The sequence below is a fragment of the Chlamydotis macqueenii genome, chromosome 7 (genome assembly GCF_036417535.1).
Source record: "Chlamydotis macqueenii isolate bChlMac1 chromosome 7, bChlMac1.mat, whole genome shotgun sequence".
Taxonomy (NCBI): domain Eukaryota; kingdom Metazoa; phylum Chordata; class Aves; order Otidiformes; family Otididae; genus Chlamydotis; species Chlamydotis macqueenii.
In genome coordinates, this window is record NC_141562.1 from 40,020,666 (window position 1) to 40,044,784 (window position 24,119).

The window sequence follows — 24,119 nt, forward strand, 5'->3', positions numbered from 1 at the left end:
TTCCCATAAATGGAAAATATGAAAACAAGGAAGTGTTGCCTTTGCATGCCTCAATACTACCATCTTTACTCTTGTAAAGTAATGTATTACGAACCTTTACAGTCAGACAGAAGACTTAAGGGAGGAATGTACAACTGTTGTTTATATTTTCTTTTCTTCTTGACAGCTCAATCAGAAAGAATATAAAGTTTAAAAGAATTTCTGATCAGTATAAAGTAATTAAGAGACACAAATCCAATGCAATTTTCCATGTTCGACAAATTAAAACTTTTACTTTTCTCTCAAAGTTAATATTAAAAGAACATACCTCAACAACTCCTTTGGTATAAGTCACAACTTTAGTGCCATTTTTTTTAATTTCATATTCATACTCCAGACATTCTATTTCAATAAGTTTCCCTTGCTCCTAAGAAATATCAATATACAAAATGCTGATTTTAATAATTAATTTTTAATAATTTCATGTTAATCATTAAAAAGTAACATAAGGATTAAACCCATACAATTACACTAATACAGTACTGTATTTCTTACTGAAAATCCCACTACACTAGCTAATTAACTGAAACAATAAAAAAGGAGTAGAATTTGTTGTTTTACTTTATACTAAGCCAAAGCTGCAAGGTAACTTTACCAGGATTTTTAAAGTTGTTCATCGCCAGACTTTGCAATAAGAAAACCAGTGTACACTTGATTTTTCCTATGCTGTACTTTGATTTCAGTTCTAGTAGATTCTTGCTCACTGATGTTACCAAAAAGGTATATGCTTGGAATAAATGAGAAGTAGTCAAGACAGAAAGGATTCATCTTGACGGCTAGCGCAACTTTTAAGTGAAAAAAAAAAGAGGTTAGATTTTTAACACCTCAGGAAAGATCTGGCTCTTAAATTATACAAATTACATGTATGGATCATCTAAGACACTTAGTATTTGGTTTCATATGGTGCAGCGGGGAAAGTCAGACAGCATCTCCATTCATCATTCATTATGAACTGTTATCATATCACTCAGCATGACCTTTGTTAATTTAACATCCCCATGATTAGAAAACAGATGCAATCTTGACAAACTTAAGATAAATGTAGAACTGCCACTATCATGTAATGACAAATAGAGACAAAGAACTCACGTTATGTCTGAGAAATCTGTCAGTATTTGGCAAATGCCAAGGAAATGGAACTTGACATAGATTTCTCTCACTCTACCATGAAGAGGTCACTGTCAAAACGATACCAGGAAATCTGAAGATGATCACTTAAACACTCACTAACTCTAAGGGAGAAGAGAAGGCTGAAATAGAAGAAAGGCTTCTCTACTTCTGCCACAGAATGGGTATTTGCTATTACTGTCTATACAAATACTCGAACTAAATCCCTGTGAATCGTTGATCCAGGGGATTTAAACACATCTTTAAACACAGTGGAATGCTATGGAATTGTGTATGATTTTAGACTTACGGGAAATTTTCACAAAAAAAACCCCAGGCCTGAAGCAGACACTTGGAATAAAAAAAAAATTCAGTGAGGATATGTAAAATTTACAAGTAACTCAAGGTAGGATCATTACAACAGAAATTTAGAAATACATTTTGAAATACATTTTGGGAGTATTTGCCACTTACATTTCCTTACATGCACATTTCAGATAAATAAAAAATTACTCAGGGGATCACAACACAACCAAGCACTTTTTCATACATTTTTGTATCTGTAAAACACACTGATTTTCTGAATACAGTGACGAACAGTTCTGTTTCTCAACGGGTGTACTTGTTTTGGCTGGGATAGAGTTGGTTTTCTCCAAGGCAGCTTGTATGCGGCTATGTTTTGGATGAGTGCTGAAAACAGAGTTGATAACACAGGGATTTGCCAGTTACTGCTGAGCAGTGCTTGCACAACCTCAAGGCCTTTTCTGCTCCCCATGCTGCCCTCCCAGAAAGCAAGCGGGGGGTGCACAAGAAGCTGGGAGGGGACACAGCTGGGACAGTTGACCCCAACCGAACATGGGGACACTCCAGACCATATGACACCATGCTCAGCAATAAAACTGGAGGAGAAGGTTAGTGGGAAGACCATTGCTCAGGGACTGGCTGGACATTGGTCGGTTGGTGGTGGGCAATTGTCTTCATTTGCATCACTTCTCTTGGATTTTCTTTTTCTCTCTATTTTTCCTCATCTTTTCCTTACAATTTATTATTACTATTATTTCTTTTCAATTATTAAACTGTTTTTATCTCAACCTACGAGTTGAGATAAGCCCACTTCAGCCCTTCCAATTCTCTCCCCCATCCCACCAGCGGTCAAGTGAGTGAGTGGCTGTGTGGTGCTTAGTTGCCAGCTTGGATTCAACCATGATAACAAGGAAGGAACAGAAAAAACTAATTTCAGAGCCAGCTCGATGTAACAATCAAAAAGTGCATACACATTGAATGATCAGTTATTAGGGAGATGACACAAAATTTTAATCTAAGAATACCCCTACAGTAACATTATAATAAAAATGCTACAGAAGAGTAAAAATTATTAAATGTTAGTAAATAACAAATCAAATAATAGTTTGCTGGAAAATTAACCATTCCTACTAAAAGAAACTGGGAAATGTATAGGAACAAACACTATCAGAGAAGATCCACACAAAGGAAAGGATTACGGCGTGCAGTTTGTGGCACAATGTCTTTGGATTTCTCACTCCGATGACAGAACTATACTGCTGAAGTTCTACTTTCCAGAAACAATAACAACTTTGGGGCTTTTTTTTTGGCAAGCTTTTTTTGAACTCCTCCTTCCATCAGTCCCCTAATCATGCTCCAGACAAATCCTCTGTTTTCTCCTCATCAAAATCAGCATATACAGTTCTGCAAGGTTGATATTGTACTCATAAAGTGAACATCGGTAACATTAACTGCTTTTAGAGCATACATCTTGGTGACCGATTACAATCTCAACAGGTAAACTGCTTAAATCCTCAAAACCTGCAGGCAGCATTTAACTTCCAATCAAACTGTTCCACATTTATTTGCCAAAACTAACTGCACTGCTAATTACCCTATTCTACCTATACCCTACCTTCTGACCTTACATCTTCTCTCTAGTTTAGGACCAGATCCCTTATCCAAGTAATTACTTATATTAACGAATATATAAACAATACAGAGATGGACAGAGGCACCCAGAACCTTAAAGTATAATCACAGAGGGGCATGTAAAAAAAAAAAAAAAAAAAAAAACCACACACCAAAAAACAAAAAAAAACCAAACCAAAAAACCCCCAAAACAAAAAAAAACCCCACTGTAATTAATATTAATACTTACAGTAATCCCAGCTCTCTTCAAATCAAGTATACAGTCATATGCAAGCTTAATGTAGTCTACTTTCATAGAAAAACGAGCTAATTCCAGAATCAAAGGAATCCTTCAAAAATATAAAAACATCACTTCAGAGAATCTGATATTGCTCTTTTACAGAATTAGAAAAACACTATATGAAAGTAACTTTGTGCAATACATCCAAAAACCTTGAAGTCATCTGAATATTAGAGGACATGTAATTATATTAGTAAAGCTCAAAGTTAACAAGGACAAAGGAAAAAGATTAAAGTTGGCTACATGAAAAATACATGTGTTTATGGAAAATACTATACTTCTACTATAGTCTTGCACAAACGGTTCCTGAAGAACATAAGAAACACAGAACAAAATGTATGCAGCACCAAGATGGTGAAATACTAAACGAAGACTGCAAGTAATTCTGTAAATACACAGTCGTCAACTGGCACACAACTTAGAACAGTCAAATCCATGAGTCCATTTTAGGAACTAAGAACACAGAACACACACAGTAGGAGACTGTGTTTGAAATGTTTGGATCTCTGTAAATAACCAAATGAGCATAGTGTACCGTCTAAGATAGAAGTAGTAATGAAATACTTGAATATCAAAGAAGATTGACCTTAACGAGTAAAAATGTACTTCCATATGTAACAATGGTGATATAACTACTGGAATAGAGAGTTCTGTTTAGTCTGCATTTCAAAATTATGACGAAGAATTGGGAAGGGCCTCGAGAAAAGTTAAAAATGAACTAAAGTCTAAAAAGCACTTGTCAGTTCCAAGACGCTTCACAAATCTCTTTATCAAGAAACTGTTATACAAACAGCTATAAGGAAAGAAGATATTTAATCCTGGGTTCTTTAATACAGCCTAATAGAACCTTTGTCTTTTTTTAAGATAACCTAAGCATCAACGCAACACAAATTATTATAACCAAGTACAAGTTTGCTCTTTTCAAGGTCAACAGGAATTTTCACAGACTTCAGGGGAAGCAGGATCAGCTTCAGCATCAACTTTCATGGGGCTGTGACAAGTAAAACTCACTTCACACTGAGAACAGATGATGGAGGTACATCGTATTGTTTCAAAAGTACATATACAGAATTCAGATCTGCGGTGGCATCACTTGGAAATTCATTTGTGTCCCACTGCCTGCAATATATTAAGAATTGATCATAATTTTTCACAAGAAACATTATTGCATTAAAAATTTGACATAACTCTCCTAACTTTAGAATGGATGGCTCTTAGTTCAATCTATGAGTGAGACATCTGGATTTTCAAGTATCAAAAAAAAAATTAAAGAATCAAGTCAACAAAACCGACTTCAGCACACCAAGTTACTTGGAGACAGATACGAAGCACAAAGAACATTCCAGCATAAGAATTGATATTTCAGAGAGTAAATTTTATTCCAGAAGCAAAGAAAAATGGTGTACAAAACTCCTTTCCTCTAATATCAACATAAATTAATCCACTGTTACTAAGAAAAGAATTAATACTTCTAACATGGGGAAGCGTTGAAACACTGAAAAGAGAATTATGAGCTTTTGTTATGAAGCCTAATTTTCAAAATTGGTTTATGCCTTTAAAAATTAAAAAGTTATGCTTCCCATCCTTGCGATTCATGCATTATATTTTAGGTGTGATTCCCCACTTCCTCTTTACTCTCTTATACACAACTTATGTACCGAACTGCAATCCGGTGGATATAAAAATGTCTTTCAACTTCTTAAATTCTTTCATCTGAGAATATCTGTATGACACACTATTCCCTACATTCCTAAAGAACTATCTCACCTTTCAGCTGAGATTGTTCTCTAGACAGGTCTGACAGTTACTACCCAAACTGTCATTACAGTTTTCCTTTTGAGAAACTAATTTTTGCAGTAAATTTTTCTACTGGCATGTGATTCCACAAGTTGACCCTACTTCCGTAATATCAAGCATCAAAGGAGAAGTGGAAGGATACATTTTAATACTTACAATTTTAACATCTGCATTTTATAAATAACTGAACAATGGATGGAATTTTGTATTTCCTTCTCCACCTGGGAAATATCCATTAGTTTGTGATATGCCTATAAAATAAAAATTTAAATATTAATTGACTAAATAAGCAAACAAAAGACAGATACTCAACAGGGCTAAAATAAAGCAAGTATGTCGACTGTGGGCTTTTCATCGGACTTTAAGGGCAGTGAGGCTACTACGATAATCTACGTTGTTCTGCACAGATACCACAAAAATCACCTAGTAGAGCTAGGTGACCTAATCCTCACATAGTAAGGATAAGAAGTATTAGCAGAAATCTAAACATGTAACACAGAACTACTTTATTCTTCTGTTTAAGGCCACTGTCAAATAGCTTTGCTCAACATTACCTCTAAAAAACACAAAAGTCATTCTGCCTAAATGTTACTCCTTCGTTAATATTGCATCTCTGGAAGGTTGTATATTGGTTCTCTTAATTCAAATGTGAGAGAACTTTATATTATAAACATACACTTTTGCAATGCAATGATTGGGAGTGGACAGAAGAAGACAACAGAGGGTGTAGCAGAATGAGAGCAAATATGACTGCATTCAACTTCCAAGTTTTATTTCCCTATTTCTGCTTTTGCTACATTTGTCTTCACCCTCTTAGTTCCCAAATTATGGGTATGCAAGATATGTGAACTTCTATCACATGCTCTGATTCTCAGAACCGTTTATAGGGTTCACGTTGAGTCATTTAAGTGTATACCAGCATGAGAAAAGTCAACAGATGCTAAGTATGCCCTCAATGGCATAAGGCAGGTTAAGTTGCACCCACTGATTCTTCTGTGTTAGTAGTAATTATTTCCAAACAGAATTTTTAGATTTAGCAACACTTATCCCAATGATATTACTTTGTATTAAAATAACACAAACAGCAGGAAGCTCTTTAGCTTATAGTATCAAAAACATACAAATTGTAAAAATCTCTGCATATCTACTGTATCATTTAGTAGCTCACAAAATTTAAATGAAGGAAATAACATATTTAACAATTATAACTATGATCTTATGAAACATAGAGAAAGCTTCTGTCTTACTGGGAGTTTAAGATATTTTACAGCATTACCATTAGAGAAAATATTTGAGAGTATTTATCTGGAACATTTTCCTTGATAAAGATTGCTGTAGTAGATGAAAATTCTCTTGCTTCTTTCAGTTTTGAAGCATCAAGGAAGCACTCAAGCAAACTTCTGCAGATCAAATAAATATTTCTATTAAAGATTTATTAACACTTTCTGAAATAATTCTTATTTATATTATTTCAAGAGACTATTTATATTCAAGGTATCACTCCTAAACGCAGCACAAGCAATTAATGCTATAAAGCACTGACTCAAAACAAAAGAGCTCCTCTAACTTCTACATCTTTGTTTCTTCCAGAGATATACAGCAGTTAACATATGTTTATTGCAGATCACAAAAATAATATTGGAAAAGGAGACTTTTTGTGAAAACTTTTCTCAACAGGACACCTGGAATTAAAACAATTAATTATCTGAAGTTGTGTGAGAAAAAGTTTCTGTGAGATGTATTCTAAGAGTCTCCAGTAACTACTAGAAAGGCTAGTATTTCAAAGCCATCTAGCAGAAGAAAACCATTCATGTTGGGAATTGCAACATGTATCTACTGGATTTTCAATACTTTATCTGATTTAACTGAAAAAGAGCCTGTGATTCCATGAAAAATCAGATACTATCAGTTTAGATGCTTTAAAATTTGGATTTATTTTAGAAAAACTTAACAAACAAAACAGAGATACTGTGGCCAGCAGGAGTAGGGCAGTGATTGTCCCCCTGTACTCGGCACTGGTGAGGCCACACCTCGAATACCATGTGCAGTTTTGGGCCCCTCACTACGAGAAAGCCACTGAGGTACCAGAGCACACGCAAAGAAGAGCAACAAAGCTGGTGAGGGCTCTGGAGCACAAGTCCCGTGAGGAGCGGCTGCGGGAACTGGGGTTGTTTAGCCTGGAGAAAAGCAGGCTGAGGGGAGACCTCACGGCTCTCTACAACTGCCTGAAAGGAGGGTGTAGTGAGGTGGGGGTCGGTTTCTTTTCGATGTGACAAGTGGTAGGAAGAGAGGAATCGGCCTCAGGTTGTGCCAGGGGAGGTTTAGATTGGATATTAGGAAAAATGTCTTCACTAAAAGGGTTGTCAAGCTGGAACAGGCTGTCCATGGAGGTGGTGGAGTCGCCATCCCTGGAGGTGATTAAAAGATGTGCAGATGAGGTGCTTAGGGGCATGGCTTAGTGGTGGACTTGGCAGTGCTAGGTTAACGGTTGGACTTGATGATCTTAAAAGTCTTTTCCAATGGAAATGGATTCTAAAACCACAACTTCACTTCTCATCTAAGTCAAGTAATGAATCATTTAAGTGTTTCAGTTAAGTTTAATCTAAATGATACAATAATCTGGGCACACACATACTTTATACAATTATACCCTCAAAATAAGTCAGTATCAGCCTCAAATAGATGTACCCACTCCATAAAACAAAGACACACTGCTCTCAACAACTATCAACTATATTGTACTAAAATGCTTGAGCAGGAGGGTTGGACTAGGTGATCTTAACACAGTCTCAACTGTTCTGTGAAGACGGCAGAACCAGGGGCCTTACACTGAGAAAACGTATGTTTTGTTGTAACCTAGGACTGTTAACTCAAGCAATTTAGGCAACCTTCATTGTCAAAGGCTCTCACATTCTAAAGAATTAAAGGAAAACTAATCTTTTAACTAGGATCCTGCACCTTCTAGGAAAAGTTTCCAATACTATTTTGCTAAAACCCTCTACTCTGCCTGAAGAAAACTCCTTCACACATTTTTTTTTTAGCAGACATGACCATGTTTAAATATATATTAAAAAAATAATTAATTCCACCATCTGAACAATCCACTGATTATGTCTAAAAAATAAGTGTGGGTGTTACTGTACATACACCATTCAACAGGCAATGGGAAGTTAGATTGAGACCACTCATACACAGCCCAAACAAACAAGGAAATTTTCAATAGATACACTGATAATTATTTAAGCATATTGTATAATACACTAACATGTACCTTTCTGCTATTCTCATTACGGAAAAAGGTATTTAAAGGCCATGTATCAAAAAGTATTACTTTATTCAGTTACTTAAAACCCAGCAGCTATATCAGAAAGTAACAACTTACACGTCTATTTAAAAACTCTGTATTTGCATCTATCTTTTAAAATTACATTTAACCAGGTTGCATTTTTCATTTCCTTACACAAGCAATAAGGACTTTCAGTTGTGCTTGACATGAGGAAAGTAACTACAATGTTCTTCACTGTAAATTGTCTTCAGTGAAGTATCAACTGCTAAAGATTCTGACTAGAATCATTTAATTCCATGCAAGTTACACTATATACACTTCTGAAGAGTATGCATGCAGAAAAACCTATATATTTCCTAAATAAACCAGGAAATTGGCTGACAAATTTCATTTACAACAGACATAAATGTGGAAGGCATTTTTATGCAACCCTAGATTACTAATATCATCCCTAAAAATCATTAGACTTTTAATTTTAAATTTTTTGCATAAAACAAAGACATTCTGTGAATTCACCTTGTTGGGAAGTTTAACTCTCAAATAACATTCTATTTCCCTTCATTAATTTCCAGAAAGAAAACTTATTGATTTAAATCTTCATAGTCTTACTTACACAAGTTATTTTCCTTTTCATAACTTTTGGGCTGTTACTTTGCATAACACTGTTAGAAGCAGACCTATTTCATTTATGCTTTGAAACATTAGGCCAAGCAGTATATTCAAATTAGCAGGGACAGCCTTTAATTTAACACTGAAGAAAACTGGATATAATAATAATTAGAAAGGAAAAAGCCTGATCTAAACTTGATCAACATAATTATGTTGATAAGAACCATACGGTACCAAGTTCTACATTAAAGCATGAGACTGACACCACATCACTACTGACGGCAACTCATTATTAATTTGCTCACTGATTTTTCATAAAGTTTCATTCAACATACCCTTATGGGCTAACAAAAGGAAAAAAACAGTAAGAAAGATAACTTAAGTCAATATATATAAAATCTTCATAATGGAGGAGGAAGAAATTTGAAAGTATCCTGAAAACATCTTCACAGCCTTACCAAGCTGTTTCTTTGTCTTCAGGGATCAGAGGACAGAAGAGATCTTTGTTCATCTCTTTAAAGGTTATGTTTCATAAAGAAACCAGGAGTTTGTCTTTACCCTCACTTAAAAGGACTGCACATAAGAAACAACTTAAACACTACATCCAAAATGACTGCGATACTTCAGACGGGACAGAGGGCCTAACTACTTCTGCCACTAAAATTTTAACCTCAAAGTAAATATTCAAGAGAAGTACCTTTTATGTTAAGTGTACATTTATATATTTTTAAGTTATTAAGTTTTCCACAATAAATGTACCTACAATGTTACCAATGAAATATACATTATTAAAGACTACCTCAGGTGGCAGCCACAAGTATAAAAGGACTACAAAATGTCCATTTGAAAAAAATACCACTAAACTTACATCATGAGCGCTGCTCTCCATTCATTGTCTTGCTCTTCAGTTTGGTTTAACGCTTTAACAATCTGAGAAAGGCTGGGAATAAGACAGTAGCGGAATCCAGGCCTAAGATACGGCCTCACAAGATGCCAATAAAGAATTGAGGCATTATATATCAAAAAATAGTATCTGAAAAAGAAGAATCAATAATTTAGTATTCCATGGACTTAGATAAACATAAAATTACAGACGGAGTATTTTAAGACTCTTCTGAGAAACAAAAATTTGAACTTTTCCTATGTGTTTAAGACAAGAACCAATCCTGACTGAGAACTCAGAACACAAATACAGCACAAAAAAACCCCCCACAACAATAACTCTTGCAACTACGCTCTATCCAGTAAATAACCACTTAAAATAGGCTCATATGGTGCTCTCCTTCTACTGAGCATAAATATGAAAGGGTAAGAAATGCGCAGAGACATCTACCAGCCTTAAACAGGCTGATTTACCTCATCTATTTAAGACTGTTCAGTATTTTCATGCTGTGGCAGCACATACAGTAGTTACAAAATGGAAGGAAAGTCCACAAAAAGAAAAAAAAAAAAAAAAAACCCTAACACCACACCTAAACCTAAACCACACTGAAACAAACAACTATGAAAACCTAACTCAGTAACGTTTCCTGAGATTTAAAGAGTTAATGTTATCAGTAGGGCCTACCTTCGATCACTGGTAGCAAAATCTATTGCCTTCATAAAAAACAGCACAAACTTTTCAAACTCTTCCTAGAACAGAGAAAAAAAAATTGTTAATGCAATTTGAATGTGGCTTTTATAAATCAGTACATTATTTTCCCATTTCAATATGTTCACATTTCATAATTTTTATTTTCAGATCAATCTCCAATAAAACATGCTCCCATAAGAAGCTGCTGCCATAGAAACAGAATGACTAAAAATCAGTAGCATTGCCCATTACTATGTTTTCTGGATTTCAAATTTTAAGACTATATTTTCAGTTTCTTTCATTTCTGCCAAGCTTTAATTATCAGGACTGACATTTTCCAAAACGGCAAAGCTGAATACTTTTTAAGCTTTCAGCAAAGAAAGTTCAGAAATGTCCAAGAGCAAAGCCAGACCAAAAAAAAAAAAAAAAAAAAATTGTTTGTCCCATTAAAAAACTGGAGGTATTACTCTCTTCAGAAAAGCTCCAACAAGAATTTGTCAACGGAATGGTGTGTCAGTGTGTTGGCTTTGTTTAGTGGTGGGGGGTCTATGGTGGCAGCTTCTGTAAGAAGCTGCCACAAGCTTCTCCTTTGTCCGGTGGGCTCGGCTGGGCCTAGGGTGGACCCGCTGCTGGCCAAGGCCGAGCCAACTGGTGTCAGAATGTTCCCCAGTAACTTCTCAGTGATAATGTATTTTAAAAGTGGAAAAATCAATTAAAAAAAAAAGGAAAAAAAATGTGAAAAAGCAGAAGCGGGAAGCAGAGAGGGGGAGGTGCAAGCCTTGCGGCTCTCACCCTCTGACCTCCTGCCAGGTGGCCATCCAGGCCTGACTGGGCCCGGCCCAGCCACAAGAAGTTAAGAGAGGAGATGTGAAGTGAACCCAAGAGGCATCTGCCCAAGCCGGTTGTGAAGAATTTCTTGTGGGAGGAACGGCTGCAGACACCAAGGTCAGTGAAGAAGGATGGGGAGGAGTAATGCGGCTCCTGGCCAGAATTCCCCTGCAGCCTGTGGCACAGCCCAAGGTGAGGCCGGCTGTCCCCCTGCAGCCCGTGGGGCCCACGGAGGAGCAGAGATCCACTTGGAGCCCGTGGAGGCCCACGGAGGAGCAGAGATCCCCCTGCAGCCCATGGAGCTCCACGGAGGAGCAGAGATCCACTTGGAGCCCGTGGAGGCCCACGGAGGAGCAGAGATCCCCCTGCAGCCCGGGGAGGCCCACGGAGGAGCAGAGATCCCCCTGCAGCCCGTGGAGGCCCACGGAGGAGCAGAGATCCCCCTGCAGCCCGGGGAGGCCCACGGAGGAGCAGGGATCCCCCTGCAGCCCGGGGAGCCCACGGAGGAGCAGAGATCCCCCTGCAGCCCGGGGAGGCCCACGGAGGAGCAGAGATCCCCCTGCAGCCCGGGGAGCCCACGGAGGAGCAGAGATCCCCCTGCAGCCCGGGGAGCCCACGGAGGAGCAGGGATCCCCCTGCAGCCCGGGGAGCCCACGGAGGAGCAGAGATCCCCCTGCAGCCCGTGGAGGCCCACGGAGGAGCAGAGATCCCCCTGCAGCCCGGGGAGCCCACGGAGGAGCAGAGATCCCCCTGCAGCCCGGGGAGGCCCACGGAGGAGCAGAGATCCCCCTGCAGCCCGGGGAGCCCATGGAGGAGCAGAGATCCCCCTGCAGCCCGGGAAGCCCACGGAGGAGCAGAGATCCCCCTGCAGCCCGGGAAGCCCACGGAGGAGCAGAGATCCCCCTGCAGCCCGGGGAGCCCACGGAGGAGCAGAGATCCCCCTGCAGCCCGGGGAGGCCCACGGAGGAGCAGAGGTCCCCCTGCAGCCCGGGGAGCCCACGGAGGAGCAGAGATCCCCCTGCAGCCCGGGGAGGCCCACGGAGGAGCAGAGATCCCCCTGCAGCCCGGGGAGGCCCACGGAGGAGCAGAGATCCCCCTGCAGCCCGGGGAGGCCCACGGAGGAGCAGAGATCCCCCTGCAGCCCGGGGAGGCCCCTGCACCGAGGCAGGCAGATGCCTGAAGGAGGCTGTGGCCCGTGGAGGGCCCCTGCTGGGGCAGCCTGTTCCTGAGGGCCTGCACCCCACGGAAAAAAAGATCTGCGCTGGAGCAGTTAATGAAGGACTGCAGCCCGCGGGAGGGATCCCACGATGGAGCAAGGGAGGAATGTGAGTTCTTCCGAGGAGGAGGAAGGAGTGGTGGAAAAGAGACGTGATGAATTGACCACGACCCCCATTCCCTATTCCCCGCCTCTACCGCTCAGGGTGGGAAGGAGGTAGAGATCACTGAAATTAAGTTAAGCCCAGGAAGAGGGAGAGCTGGGGGGAAGTTACTTTCTCTTTCTCATTATCCTGCGTTGATTTTACTCCTATTTTCCCTAAGTCAAGCCTGCTCTGTCTGTAGGTAAGTTCAATGCTCTCTCCCTGTCCTTAGAGCGTTTTTTGTTACAGTATCTCCCACTCTTCCCTTGGAGGGTGGGGCAAGTGCGTGAGAGACTGCAGAGCTCCGTGACAGTCAGGCATGCTCTTTCTATCACTGAGGTAGCTGGGAAAGAGCTTTACAGAGGAGGAGCCGAGGGTCTCGGTGGACACCAAGCTGAACATGTCCTTGCTGCAAAGGCAGCTAACAGTGTCCCAGGCTGCCTTAGGAGGAGTGTTGCCAGCAGGTCGAGGGAGGTGATCCTTCCCCTCTGCTCAGCACTGGTGAGGCCATGTGGGCCTGGAGCTCTGTGCCCACTTCTGGCACCCCGGTACAAGAGAGCCATAGACACTGGAGAGAGCCCAACAAAGGGCCACAAAGATGGCGAAGGGACTGGAGCATCTCTCATAGGAGGAAAGGCTGAGAGGCTGGGATTGTTTAGCCTGGAGAAGGCAGCTCAGGGGAGGTCTCATCAGTATGTACAAATAGCTGAAGGGAGGGTGTAAAAAAGATGGATAGGATCATAAAAAGGGGTTTTTTTTGAAAGCCTAAGAGAAAGATGCAGTGCAAATGGCAAAGTGGAAGTGGACCTGGATGGGCAGGAAGGGGATGACACCAGAGAACTCTCCGTAGTGAGACAGAACAGAATAACTAAAAACTCCAAGACAGCTGGGACTGATTTACTGGACTCTGGGACTGGCATACGAAGGTTACTGAGCAATGAGTGTGAATTGACTAGATAAAGAGAAAACTAGGACTTAGAGCCTGAGAGGTATTAGATACTAAAGTAGGAAAGTTGCACTTGGCCCTTAAAAACATAAGCATCTTATTCAGCTAACAGGAATTCCTTAAGATGGAAATCAAATTAAGGGCAAATTTATTTTTTCTAAGTGAATGATGATTACTAGTCATAGAATCATAGAATCACAAAACGGTTAGAGTTGGAAGGGACCTTCAAAGCCCATCCAGTCCAACCCCCCTGCAAGGAGCAGGGACATCCCCAAACAGATCAGGTTGCTCAGAGCCTCATCCAGCCTGGCCTTGAACGTTTCCAGGGATGGGGCATCCACCGCCTCTCTGGGCAACCTGTTCCAGTGTTCTACAACTCTCATTGTAAAAAATTTTTTCCTAATATCCAATCTAAATCTACCCCCCTCTGTTTTAAAACCATTACCCCTTGTCCTGTCGCAACAGGCCCTACTCAACAGCCTCTCCCCATCTTTCCTGTAGGCCCCCCTGAGGTACTGGAAGACCGCTATCAGGTCTCCCTGGAGCCTCCTCTTCTCCAGGCTGAACAGCCCCAGCTCTCTCAGCCTGTCCTCATAGGAGAGGTGCTCCAGCCCTCTGAGCATCTGCGTGGCCTCCTCTGGACCTTCTCCAACTGGTCCATGTCCTTCTTGTGTTGGGGGCTCCAGAACTGGACACAGTACTCCAGGTGGGGTCTCACCAGGGCAGAGTAGAGGGGGAGAATCCCCTCCCTCGACCTGCTGGCCACGCTCCTCTTGATGCAGCCCAGGATGCGGTTGGCCTTCTGGGCCGCAAGGGCGCATTGCCTGCTCATGTTGAGCTTCTCGTCCACCAGCACTCCCAACTCCTTCTCCTCAGGGCTGGTCTCAATCCATTCTCTGCTCAGCCTGGATTTGTGCCTGGGATTGCCCTGATCCACGTGCAGGACCTTGCCCTTGGCCTGGTTGAACTTCATGAGGCTGGCACGGACCCACCTCTCCAGCCTGTCAAGGTCCCTCTGGATGGCATCCCTCCCTTCCAGCGTGTCGACGGCACCACACAGCTTGGTGTCATCGGCAAACTTGCTGAGGGTGCACTCTATCCCATTGTCTGTCTTGCCAACAAAGATGTTAAACAGGACTCGTCCCAATATCAACCCCTGAGGAATGCCACTCATCACTGGTCCCCACTTGGACATTGAGTCATTGACCACAACTCTCTGAGTGTGGCCATCCAGCCAATTCCTTATCCACCGAGTGGTCCGTCCATCAAACCCCTGTCTCTCCAGTTTAGAGAGAAGGATGTCGTGCGGGACAGTGTCAAAAGCTTTGCACAAGTCCAGGTAGATGATATCCATTGCTTGTCCCTTGTCCACCGATGCTGTCACCCCATCACAGAAGGCCACCAGATTGGTCAGGCATGATCTGCCCTTGGTGAAGCCGTGTTGGCTGTCACCAACCACCTCCTTGCTCTCCATGTGCCTTTGCATGGTGTCCAGGAGAATCTGCTCCATGACCTTGCCAGGCACAGAGGTGAGGCTGACCGGCCTGTAGTTGCCCAGGTCTTCCTTGTTCCCCTTTTTAAAAATGGGGGTTATGTTCCCTCTCTTCCAGTCATCGGGGACCTCACCAGACCGCCACGATTTCTCAAATATGATGGCCAATGTCTTGGCAACTTCATCCACCAGTTCCCTCAGGACCCGTGGATGGATCTCATCAGGTCCCATGGACTTGTGCACCTTTAAGTTCCTCAGATGATCCCAAAAATGCTCTTCAAGTACAGTCATACAGCATGAGATGTTTTGCCACTCCTATTTTCATAAATGATCTAGGAACTTTAACTGATTTAAAAGCACATTACAACATACAGCACAAGAGAAGCAAGTTAGGATTGCACATGTTGGGATAGTTCTTGGCTTTTAAGAAGTTAGCAAGAGTCGGGAAGAAAACAGGAAAATTTGGCTGAGAGATTTAGAAAATATCACAGGATAGTTTGTTAAATTTAGAAAAATAAAAGGCTAACTGGACATCAGAAAATACTTTTGAAATGTGTACAAAGTTTTAAAGCGACCACTGATCACTTGTTGTTCCACACACAAGCCCAGAGAAGGAAGAGAAAGTACAGATAATCTAATAGCAAAAAGATTCTAGCTCGAAAGTTAAGTCAAACACATCATTCAAAGAAACTACAGCAACATCTGTCAGGGAAATTTGTGAACATAAATATCTGTCAAGGCCATCTTAGGGGCTCAGATATCACTGACAAATTGTCAAAGCTGACTGACCACAGTATGATGACAAGTGAAATTCTGAAGACAGAAACCACATCTCATTTCATTTCAAATTTAGCAGGAGGTAAAAACTGCTAATTATGTATGGACACGGTACCACCAAACAGTAACACACAGAAGCTTTTAGAAGCAGAAGTATACTGCTGGGTTGCTACCAGAAAGCTTCATCTCTCATTTCAAAAAGCCACATCCAAAGCACTACATGGAAAGGTTACTGATCAGTGGTGGAAGCACGCTACCACAGAAGAGAAATGAACTGTACAATCTCTCTGAGGGCCCCTTTAGTCCTCCATTTCCCACAATTCTGTGAAATGCTTAGTGTGATCCTGGATACAACTGGTAATTAATTGTTTTACCAGTCACATTTGGTCTGAAAGTATCATATTGATGTGAAAAGGTTGACTTAAAAACAATCAACTGTCTGAAAAATTTTGCAAGCATTCTTTTTTTTCCTCCACAAACTATTTGCAATATCAGATCAGTCTAATTTAACTGCTAAGTTGTTTACTCCCAAACTGCCCATTAATATATTTTCCTTTGTTTCTTCCCACAGTCCTGATCACTCCTTTGTATTTTAAATGACTGAAAGCAATACATAAAAATCTAGGAAGAAATACTCTTAAAAACCAGCATAATGTAACAAAATGCCCATAATTTCTCACCAAATTATCTGTAGAGAGTGGAGTATGCAACTGGCCTTGGCACAAATATGCTCTGCCAAGAAACTGGTTCACAGGAAATCTTCCTTTAAAATACATCTGCAGACAGTCACTGCTTATTTCCAGGTATCCCAGCTAAGAACAAAAAAAGGCATTTTAGTATTTAAAAAATGCAACAAGTACTTAATTAAGAATTGTTAAGTTTTTAGAAATGCATGCCTACTCAAAGTGTAACATCTAACTGCATACCAGTATGCGAACAATACTCCATAAAGCTGCATATCAGACCTAGTCTAAACCCATTAAGATTTATTAAAACTTAAAGCAAGATTTCTGTAATTCCAAATGTACAGAAAAACATCTCCTTTATTTAACAAAGCTCCTGAGTCACTCAGTCATAGAACTTCTTCCAGTATACAAAAAAAAATGTTTCCTTTTTTAAGATCCATTAACAAAATTGCTACCACACAGGCAAAATTCTCAGTAAATTTTTTTCTAAAAAGATTGGTTATTATTAATCTGCAGGATTTTATGTGGATGTCAGTTCTGCACCTCAATTTTCACACAACAGATAGAATTCCAGTGGTTTGCAGCTCTGAAAAAATAAACTGTTTTATTAGAAACTCTGTCTGCTCGAAATCCAATTACTAGTACCCATGGATTGAAAATTTAAAAATACCTCAAAATTAAGAATCTCTACCCCATTTTATAGAAGTCAGCTCAATTAGCAACAGTCTTTCATAATTACGTCGTCACCTTTTCTTCTTTCACCCAGTAGGGATTGTTCACAAACACATTTTCTTCACTCATAACCAAATCGCTAATGTTAGTTTTCCATAACAGGAAAAAACAGGCATGGCAAACTATTTTGTATTACTATGGTATACCTTGCATATTTTGGTCTAATTACAAACCTCACAAACTACAGTTTGCTGACTGATTATAAAGAAACGATAATTTAGAGGCTGAGTTTTAACTGAAAATGCATGTTTAAACAACCGCTCTCCAAAACCAGAAGAGTGTAATATTTTTCACAGGTACTTCTAGGAATATTTTTAAGTAGTAACTAACAACCGTAAATACAGTATGTCATATAAATTATTTTATTCAATACAGATAAACTGCCTAAATTACAAACCTGAAATGCTTGTTCAGCACATAAAACATATAAGTCTGTGCTGAAGTTATCTGATGAGTCCAGTGTGGATTTTCCTTGACTGGCTGATTTGATCAACTCGTAAGCGTTCTTCAAAGCCTGAACATCTGAAATAAAAAAAAAAAAAGGAATAAAGAAAGTAACAAGGTAATTCATGCTTCAAGGTAGACTGACAGTCACAATTGCATTATTTTAAATCAACGATCCCGTTTCTCCATTACAGAAATAAGTTATGAATGCTTAAGGAAAATAATGTCAAACAAATGTTGTTCAAAGCCAGCCACTGTTGTAAGATGAAGCATTAACAACTCTCCTGAAATTTAAAATCACTAATGTTAGCACACAAGAAAGTGAAATACTTTTAAGGCCTGATTCACAGTTCTCTGAACTCAACGGTACTCCTTCTGTTGACACAAATTTCGAGATTTGATCCTTAAAGCTGTTGTATGAAGTAAACTTGACTAGCAGAAAACTAAAGTAGGAATGCTATAGCAGTTAGTTCGTTTTATAGCTAAGAAGCACGTTTAAAGCACTCAGAGAAATAATACGGTTTCTAGCTATTTAGAAACAAACCAGATGAAGACCAAGCAGTTTTCGTGTTTCAAGCACGATTTTTAGTCTACTGATGTTCAAAGACGGGCAAACATGGCAGCCGCCCGGCGCCCTCTCACCTCGGCGGCTCTCCGCCGCGCAGAGCAGCTCCCTCAGGGACAGCTCCATGCCGCCCAAGCTTCACCCCGAGCGCGGCGGGGCGGCTCTACGAACCGAGATCGGGGCTCTGGGGAGGCGTTTTCCGACGACACCATCCGACAGCCTCCCTGAACAACTAGGGGAGCCGTTCGCAGGTCGTGTCCGCCCGACGGCGCCAAGACAGAGCGGCCGGCGGCCCGGCTCCGTCCCGTTTTCTCTGCGCCGCCCGCCGCCGCCCAGGGCTGCCGTTACCCCAGCAGGCCCTCCCGCCGCGCGTAGGCTAGCAGCGCCCCCGCAACACGCGCTCGCCCGCCCCGCCCCCGACCTCACTGGAGCGGACGGCCGAGCGCCGGCGGGATCCGCGCCCCCGGCCCCGCGGCCCCGGGCACGGCAGCGCGCCGGAGGCGGAGCCGCAGCAGGCCGGTTCCTGTTGTTTGGAAACGGGCCTCGCAAAAACGCAAGGTTTTGGAACGGTCTGCACTGAAGTCTGTGTCTGAAAAAAGGTAAAAACATCTTCCTCTGGGAAAGATTGCTACTACTTTTTAGCAGGGTTACTGCTGCCGTTTATGCCACAGCACAGACCTCTTATTCCCCTAAAACCCAGAGCATTTCAGTATGGAATGCACACTTTCATTAATAAGCATACACTGTATAAAATTGCTTCTCAGCCAGCCACAGGCTAACAAAGGCAATGATTTATACCTTCCTGTAGATAAAAGTATTGCTAAGAAATGCTGTCACCAGTAGTTTTTGGCCCTGTCTGGAGAGCTTCAAACATGAAACCTTTTGAAATAAAGCACACGCAACCAGTAACTGAAGCTTTGGGCTTGAGCAGAACAAAATGCCAAAGGACATTTGGATCATATCTGCCAATGCAGAAAGAAGCCATAGGCTAGGGTATGAACCATTACCTTTGAGACTCATGTCACTGTATGTCACCAGGCACAATTTTATTATTAAAACAAAACCAAACAAGCAAACCTTCAGAGAACAACAGTCCAAAAAGGAGACACAGTCAAAATACCTGGAAGCTCCCTGACCGTGCTGATATCAAGACATACCATGTGAAGCATTTAGGCCTTCATGATTTCCCCCAACTACTCAGTCTGGCAAATTCTGAGGTAAATCACCGTAGTCATGAAGACAATATAAAGGCATACATAGATAAATTCAATTTTAAACCTAAACCCTTTGCACTTTCAGCTAAATTGAAATTCTGTACTGGCAGGGTGTTCCAATCCTGATGGGTAGAACACATCACTTTAAAGTGCAGCATTGCTGGTGAATTTAAAAATATATTTGTTGCGCTCATCCTCAGCTGAAGGAAAGATGAGTATTAGGAGAGGCCATAGGGTGACAAACAATACAAACGGTAAGTGCAACAAATTCTCATGCTGGAGGCATAAGAGTAGCCCAGCTTCTGTTTATGAAGCAGTGGAAACTTTACAAACATATACAAAGACCTGTAAAGAATTCAGCAGTAAACTTCTATTCTACCTACTCCTGTCCACACAGTCCATTGAAATTAAGTAACTATCTTGCTTGTATAAATGTTAATATACAGAAATAAAACTCATCTGAAAACTTTAAGTGGGCAAGCAAAGAAAACCCTATAGCAAACCTGTGGCAATGTCTGAAGCAGAAAGCAAGATCTTAGTCTTGTGTAATTATGTTAGGTAGATATGGCAATGGCTTACTGTGACTTACCATGATATGCTTACAATGTCCGTACCCAGACTTCGTACGTATTAGTGCATGAATCAGCTCCAGTCCAGCCACTTCTGAAATGCAGATAATAGCCAAAATGGCACCACAATAACATAAAAGTCTCAAATTATTCCCTTTATTGTTCATCCTCATGAAATACCTGTGCTAAGAGTCTGGCTGTCCAGACTTGTCCCCAAATTTAACTAAAAATTACTGACTGCTATATAATGAAAAGTGGTCACATGGTTTGTGATATAAAAGTGAATATAAAAATCTACTAATTACATCATAGTAAAATGACCAAGAAAATACAGAAAGGAAAGAAACAAACAAAGAACAGTTAAAAATAATTTGAATTCATTTGGAAATGAACTGAAAGGAATTAAATCAAAGAACTGATTAAAAAAAAAAAACAACCTGTGTAGAATTGGAGGATAGTCACATTTTACTTAGCTAAGCTTTCTGACTTTTCTTACATTGTAAGCCAATGTAGAATGACTGTGGTACTCATATCTGGAAATTAAGAAAAAAAAAATTCCAGAATAACTGTATTCATCCTCCCAGTTGTTACTCAACAACACTTATGACTTCCTGACAACTTATAGATAGAAACAAAGGATTTCTGCTTTGCTTTTTGGCTAGTTGATGGTAGCTTTTGCTAAAGGGTTTTGGTGTACCCTTTTGTCATAGTTCAGCCCTGATCGGGACCAGACTACGCAGTCTCTCTCTCACTCCTCCCACCCTCCGAGAGAACAGGGAGAGATGATATAAGGAAAAATGGCTCGAGGTTTGAGATAAGGACAGGGAGAAATCCTTTAAGTTACCATTAGAGGCAAAACAGACTTGACTTCAGGAAAACTATTCATTTATTACTAAAAATAGCAGGAGAATGAGACAGAGAATGAGATAACCTCCCCCCCACCCCTCCCTCTTCCCAAGCTTAACATTATCTCTACTACCTTCCCCCCCGAGTGGCACAGGGGGGAAGAGGGAATGCAGGTTGCGGTCAGTCCATCACACGTTGTTTCACGCCGCTGAGTCATGGTCGGGGTAAGAACTCATCACATTCCTCCCCTGCTCCGTTGTGGGGTCCCTCCCCTACGCCACAGTCCTTCCTGAAACTGCTTGGGCGTGGGTCATCTCCTCCACGGGGTGCAGTCCCTCCAGAACGGCTGCCCCAGCGGGCCCTCCATGGTCCACAGCCTCCTTCAGGCCTCCACCTGCTCCGGCGTGGGGTCCTTCACAGGCTCCAAGTGGATCTCTGCTCCTCCGTGGAGCTCCATGGGCTGCAGGGGGACAACCTGCTCCACCATGGTCGTCACCACAGGCTGCAGGGGAATCTTGGCCAGGAGCCGCATTACTCCTCCCCCTCCTTCTTCACTGACCTTGGCGTCTGCAGCTGTTTCTCTCACAAGAAAAGTTCTCCACAACAGGCTGGCAGACGCCTCTCAGAATCTCTTCACATCATCCATCTCATCTCCTCTCCACTTCTTGCAGCCGAGTTGGGCCCAATCGGCTGCCTGGCGAGAGGCCAGAGGGTGAGGCCTGCAAGGCCCATGAGGCCTGCGCCTCCCCCTCTGCGCCTCTGCCCCCGCTCAGCTTCTTCACATCTTCTCTTCTCTCTTTTTTTTTCTGTTTTCCCCTTTTTAAATACGTTATCGCAGAGGCGTTATCACAGAACATTCTGCTACCAATCGGCTCGGCCCTGGCCAGCATCGGGTTCTTCCTAGGCCCGGCTGAGTCCACTGAACAAAGGGGAGCGACTTCTAGCAGTTTCCTACAGAAGCTGCCACCTTAGGCCCCCCTCACTAAACAAAACCACAACACCTTTACTGGCACTATAATCACCTCTGTTTGTACAAATAAAGAGATGACAGTAGTTACAGTAACCAGCATAACTAAAACCTTAAAAACACAATGTCTCCTGTAAATGGTCAAAAGAAAGTGCATCAGGGAGGTTACTTCACACTCCTCTTGCCTTTTATAGCAATTCTTTCACTTTCCTTGAATAGATGAGGTACGGGATAATATGCCTGACTGAAGTCCTCCTACAGGCAAGGCAAGTCTAATGAGAATAAGAAATAGTTCAGACCTAATGCTTTCTAATGAGAATAGTACAGACCTCAAATGAACCATCGGTTTGCTCCATATGCACTAACTTTTTAGTTATAATTACTTCCCAACTCTTTCATGCTCTGGCTTGCAAGTCCAAATGTCTCATTTAATGTGTTACAAATTTATCCTTCTCAAAGGGCTTTTCTGTAGTGTGGATTTTTTTTAACATGTAAGAGAGAATAAAAGTGGTTTTCTGTAACATTTTCTCATCTGTTGCTCCATTCCTTCTGCTCTACACTAGGTATCTCAGGGGAGCTTAAGGCCAACTGCATTTTCTGTACTGCAGATGCTGTCCCATCTCATGATGTACCCTGGAATTAACTGATGACTCTGAGGAGATTAGATATATATATTACATTTATACCGAAGCTGCATACTAACATAAAACCATGAATGCACATGAAGAAGAGCAACAAAGGGGAGAAGCAAAATTTCTAGGCAGCAAAGAGATTTAGACAAATTGGAAGTACTACCTATAATAATATAGAAGTATAATATACACTATGCATCTTATTCTTGTTGTTTAGAAATTGATTATTAACAAATAACTCATACTAATTTCCATTCTTAATTCTCTGAATAAGAGTTTAAATCAATCTATTTGGATTTAAATTTTAATTATATGTTTGTAGAAAGCACTCATAACCAAATCTCTGGAGCAGTAAATCTACTGAGGAGTATATTAGGGAGAGTAGGAGACAGCAGATGATAAATATCCAATGACTCAATGCATCTGTTATCTGTGCTGTCATTACTTCTTGCCAAAAAAATAACGGCTTAACTTATCTCTTCTCCATCTCTGCTTCTGATGAAAATCTAGTACTTACTGAACAGCATAAGAATGTAACTAGATCAGATCAAACGTCTAGCCAGTTAGCTTTCCTTTGACAGAGGTGAACAGTAGAAGGCTAAAGAAGAGTTTAGAACAGGGTATTGTGGTATTTCCTCAGTAAGGAATCCCCTAAGCTTCCAACAGCTCATGACCAGCAACCTTGAGTATCTGGCCCTATTACAGTGTTTTCAATAATCTTTGACATGCTTTCTGTCATCAATTTGCCTTATTTGACTCTTGGAACACATGCAGACTTTTATCTATACTATATTGTGCCAGTGAGTTTCAGACTTTAATTAAATGTTGCACGAAAAAGAACCTCACAAGAAGTACCTCTAAAAATAACTTAAGTTTAAAAATGTAGCTTTACAAGCCAAACTCTGCCAGACATTAGCTGTGTGTGGTTTTAACTAAGCTCTGGCATTTGTTTGAGAAGAATTTTATTTGAAATTAAGAATCTTCTCCCATCTAAACCACCATATGAGAATGCTTGTAATAAAAAGTCTAGCATTACTGAAACGCTGTGTTTCTCTCTAGGCAGCTTTGCAGACCAAATGATGCACTGTAGCATAATATAAAAAAGATTACTTAGTGACTTACTAAACTGATATCATGTAAACGATAGCAGAATATCTCACCTTGAATGTTACACACAACTGCTCAAAGGCAATCATGATGCCACAACATGAATACATTAATATTTGATAATTTCTAGTATCTTTTAACATACAGCATCTACAGTTACCCAGAATTAACTCTTTTACATATGGTACTTCAGAAAAACAAACCCCAGCAAATTAAGCACTGTATAACTATAGCAGAATATTTAATTCTACCAGAGAAATAACATACCAAGATTTACTATGAAACAACGTATTTAAAACATTAAGTATACAGTAAGCATGCCGTTTAACT

General features: G+C 40.9%; 1 protein-coding gene across 1 annotated transcript in view; it reads right to left on the reverse strand.

The window, feature by feature from the left end:
• CFAP46 (cilia and flagella associated protein 46) overlaps positions 1-18,798 on the reverse strand; it is a 93,539-nt gene extending 74,741 nt beyond the window's left edge. The window contains exons 1-10 of the mRNA XM_086752003.1: positions 18,532-18,798; positions 17,843-17,967; positions 16,708-16,839; positions 10,621-10,685; positions 9,922-10,086; positions 6,435-6,558; positions 5,315-5,409; positions 4,373-4,480; positions 3,311-3,410; positions 308-406 (exon numbers count right to left, since the gene is read on the reverse strand). Coding sequence (XP_086608129.1) covers positions 308-406; positions 3,311-3,410; positions 4,373-4,480; positions 5,315-5,409; positions 6,435-6,558; positions 9,922-10,086; positions 10,621-10,685; positions 16,708-16,839; positions 17,843-17,967; positions 18,532-18,580 — 1,062 coding nt within the window. The 5' untranslated portion in view covers positions 18,581-18,798. The remainder of the gene's footprint in view (positions 1-307; positions 407-3,310; positions 3,411-4,372; positions 4,481-5,314; positions 5,410-6,434; positions 6,559-9,921; positions 10,087-10,620; positions 10,686-16,707; positions 16,840-17,842; positions 17,968-18,531) is intronic.
• Between the last annotated feature and the right edge of the window lie 5,321 nt (positions 18,799-24,119).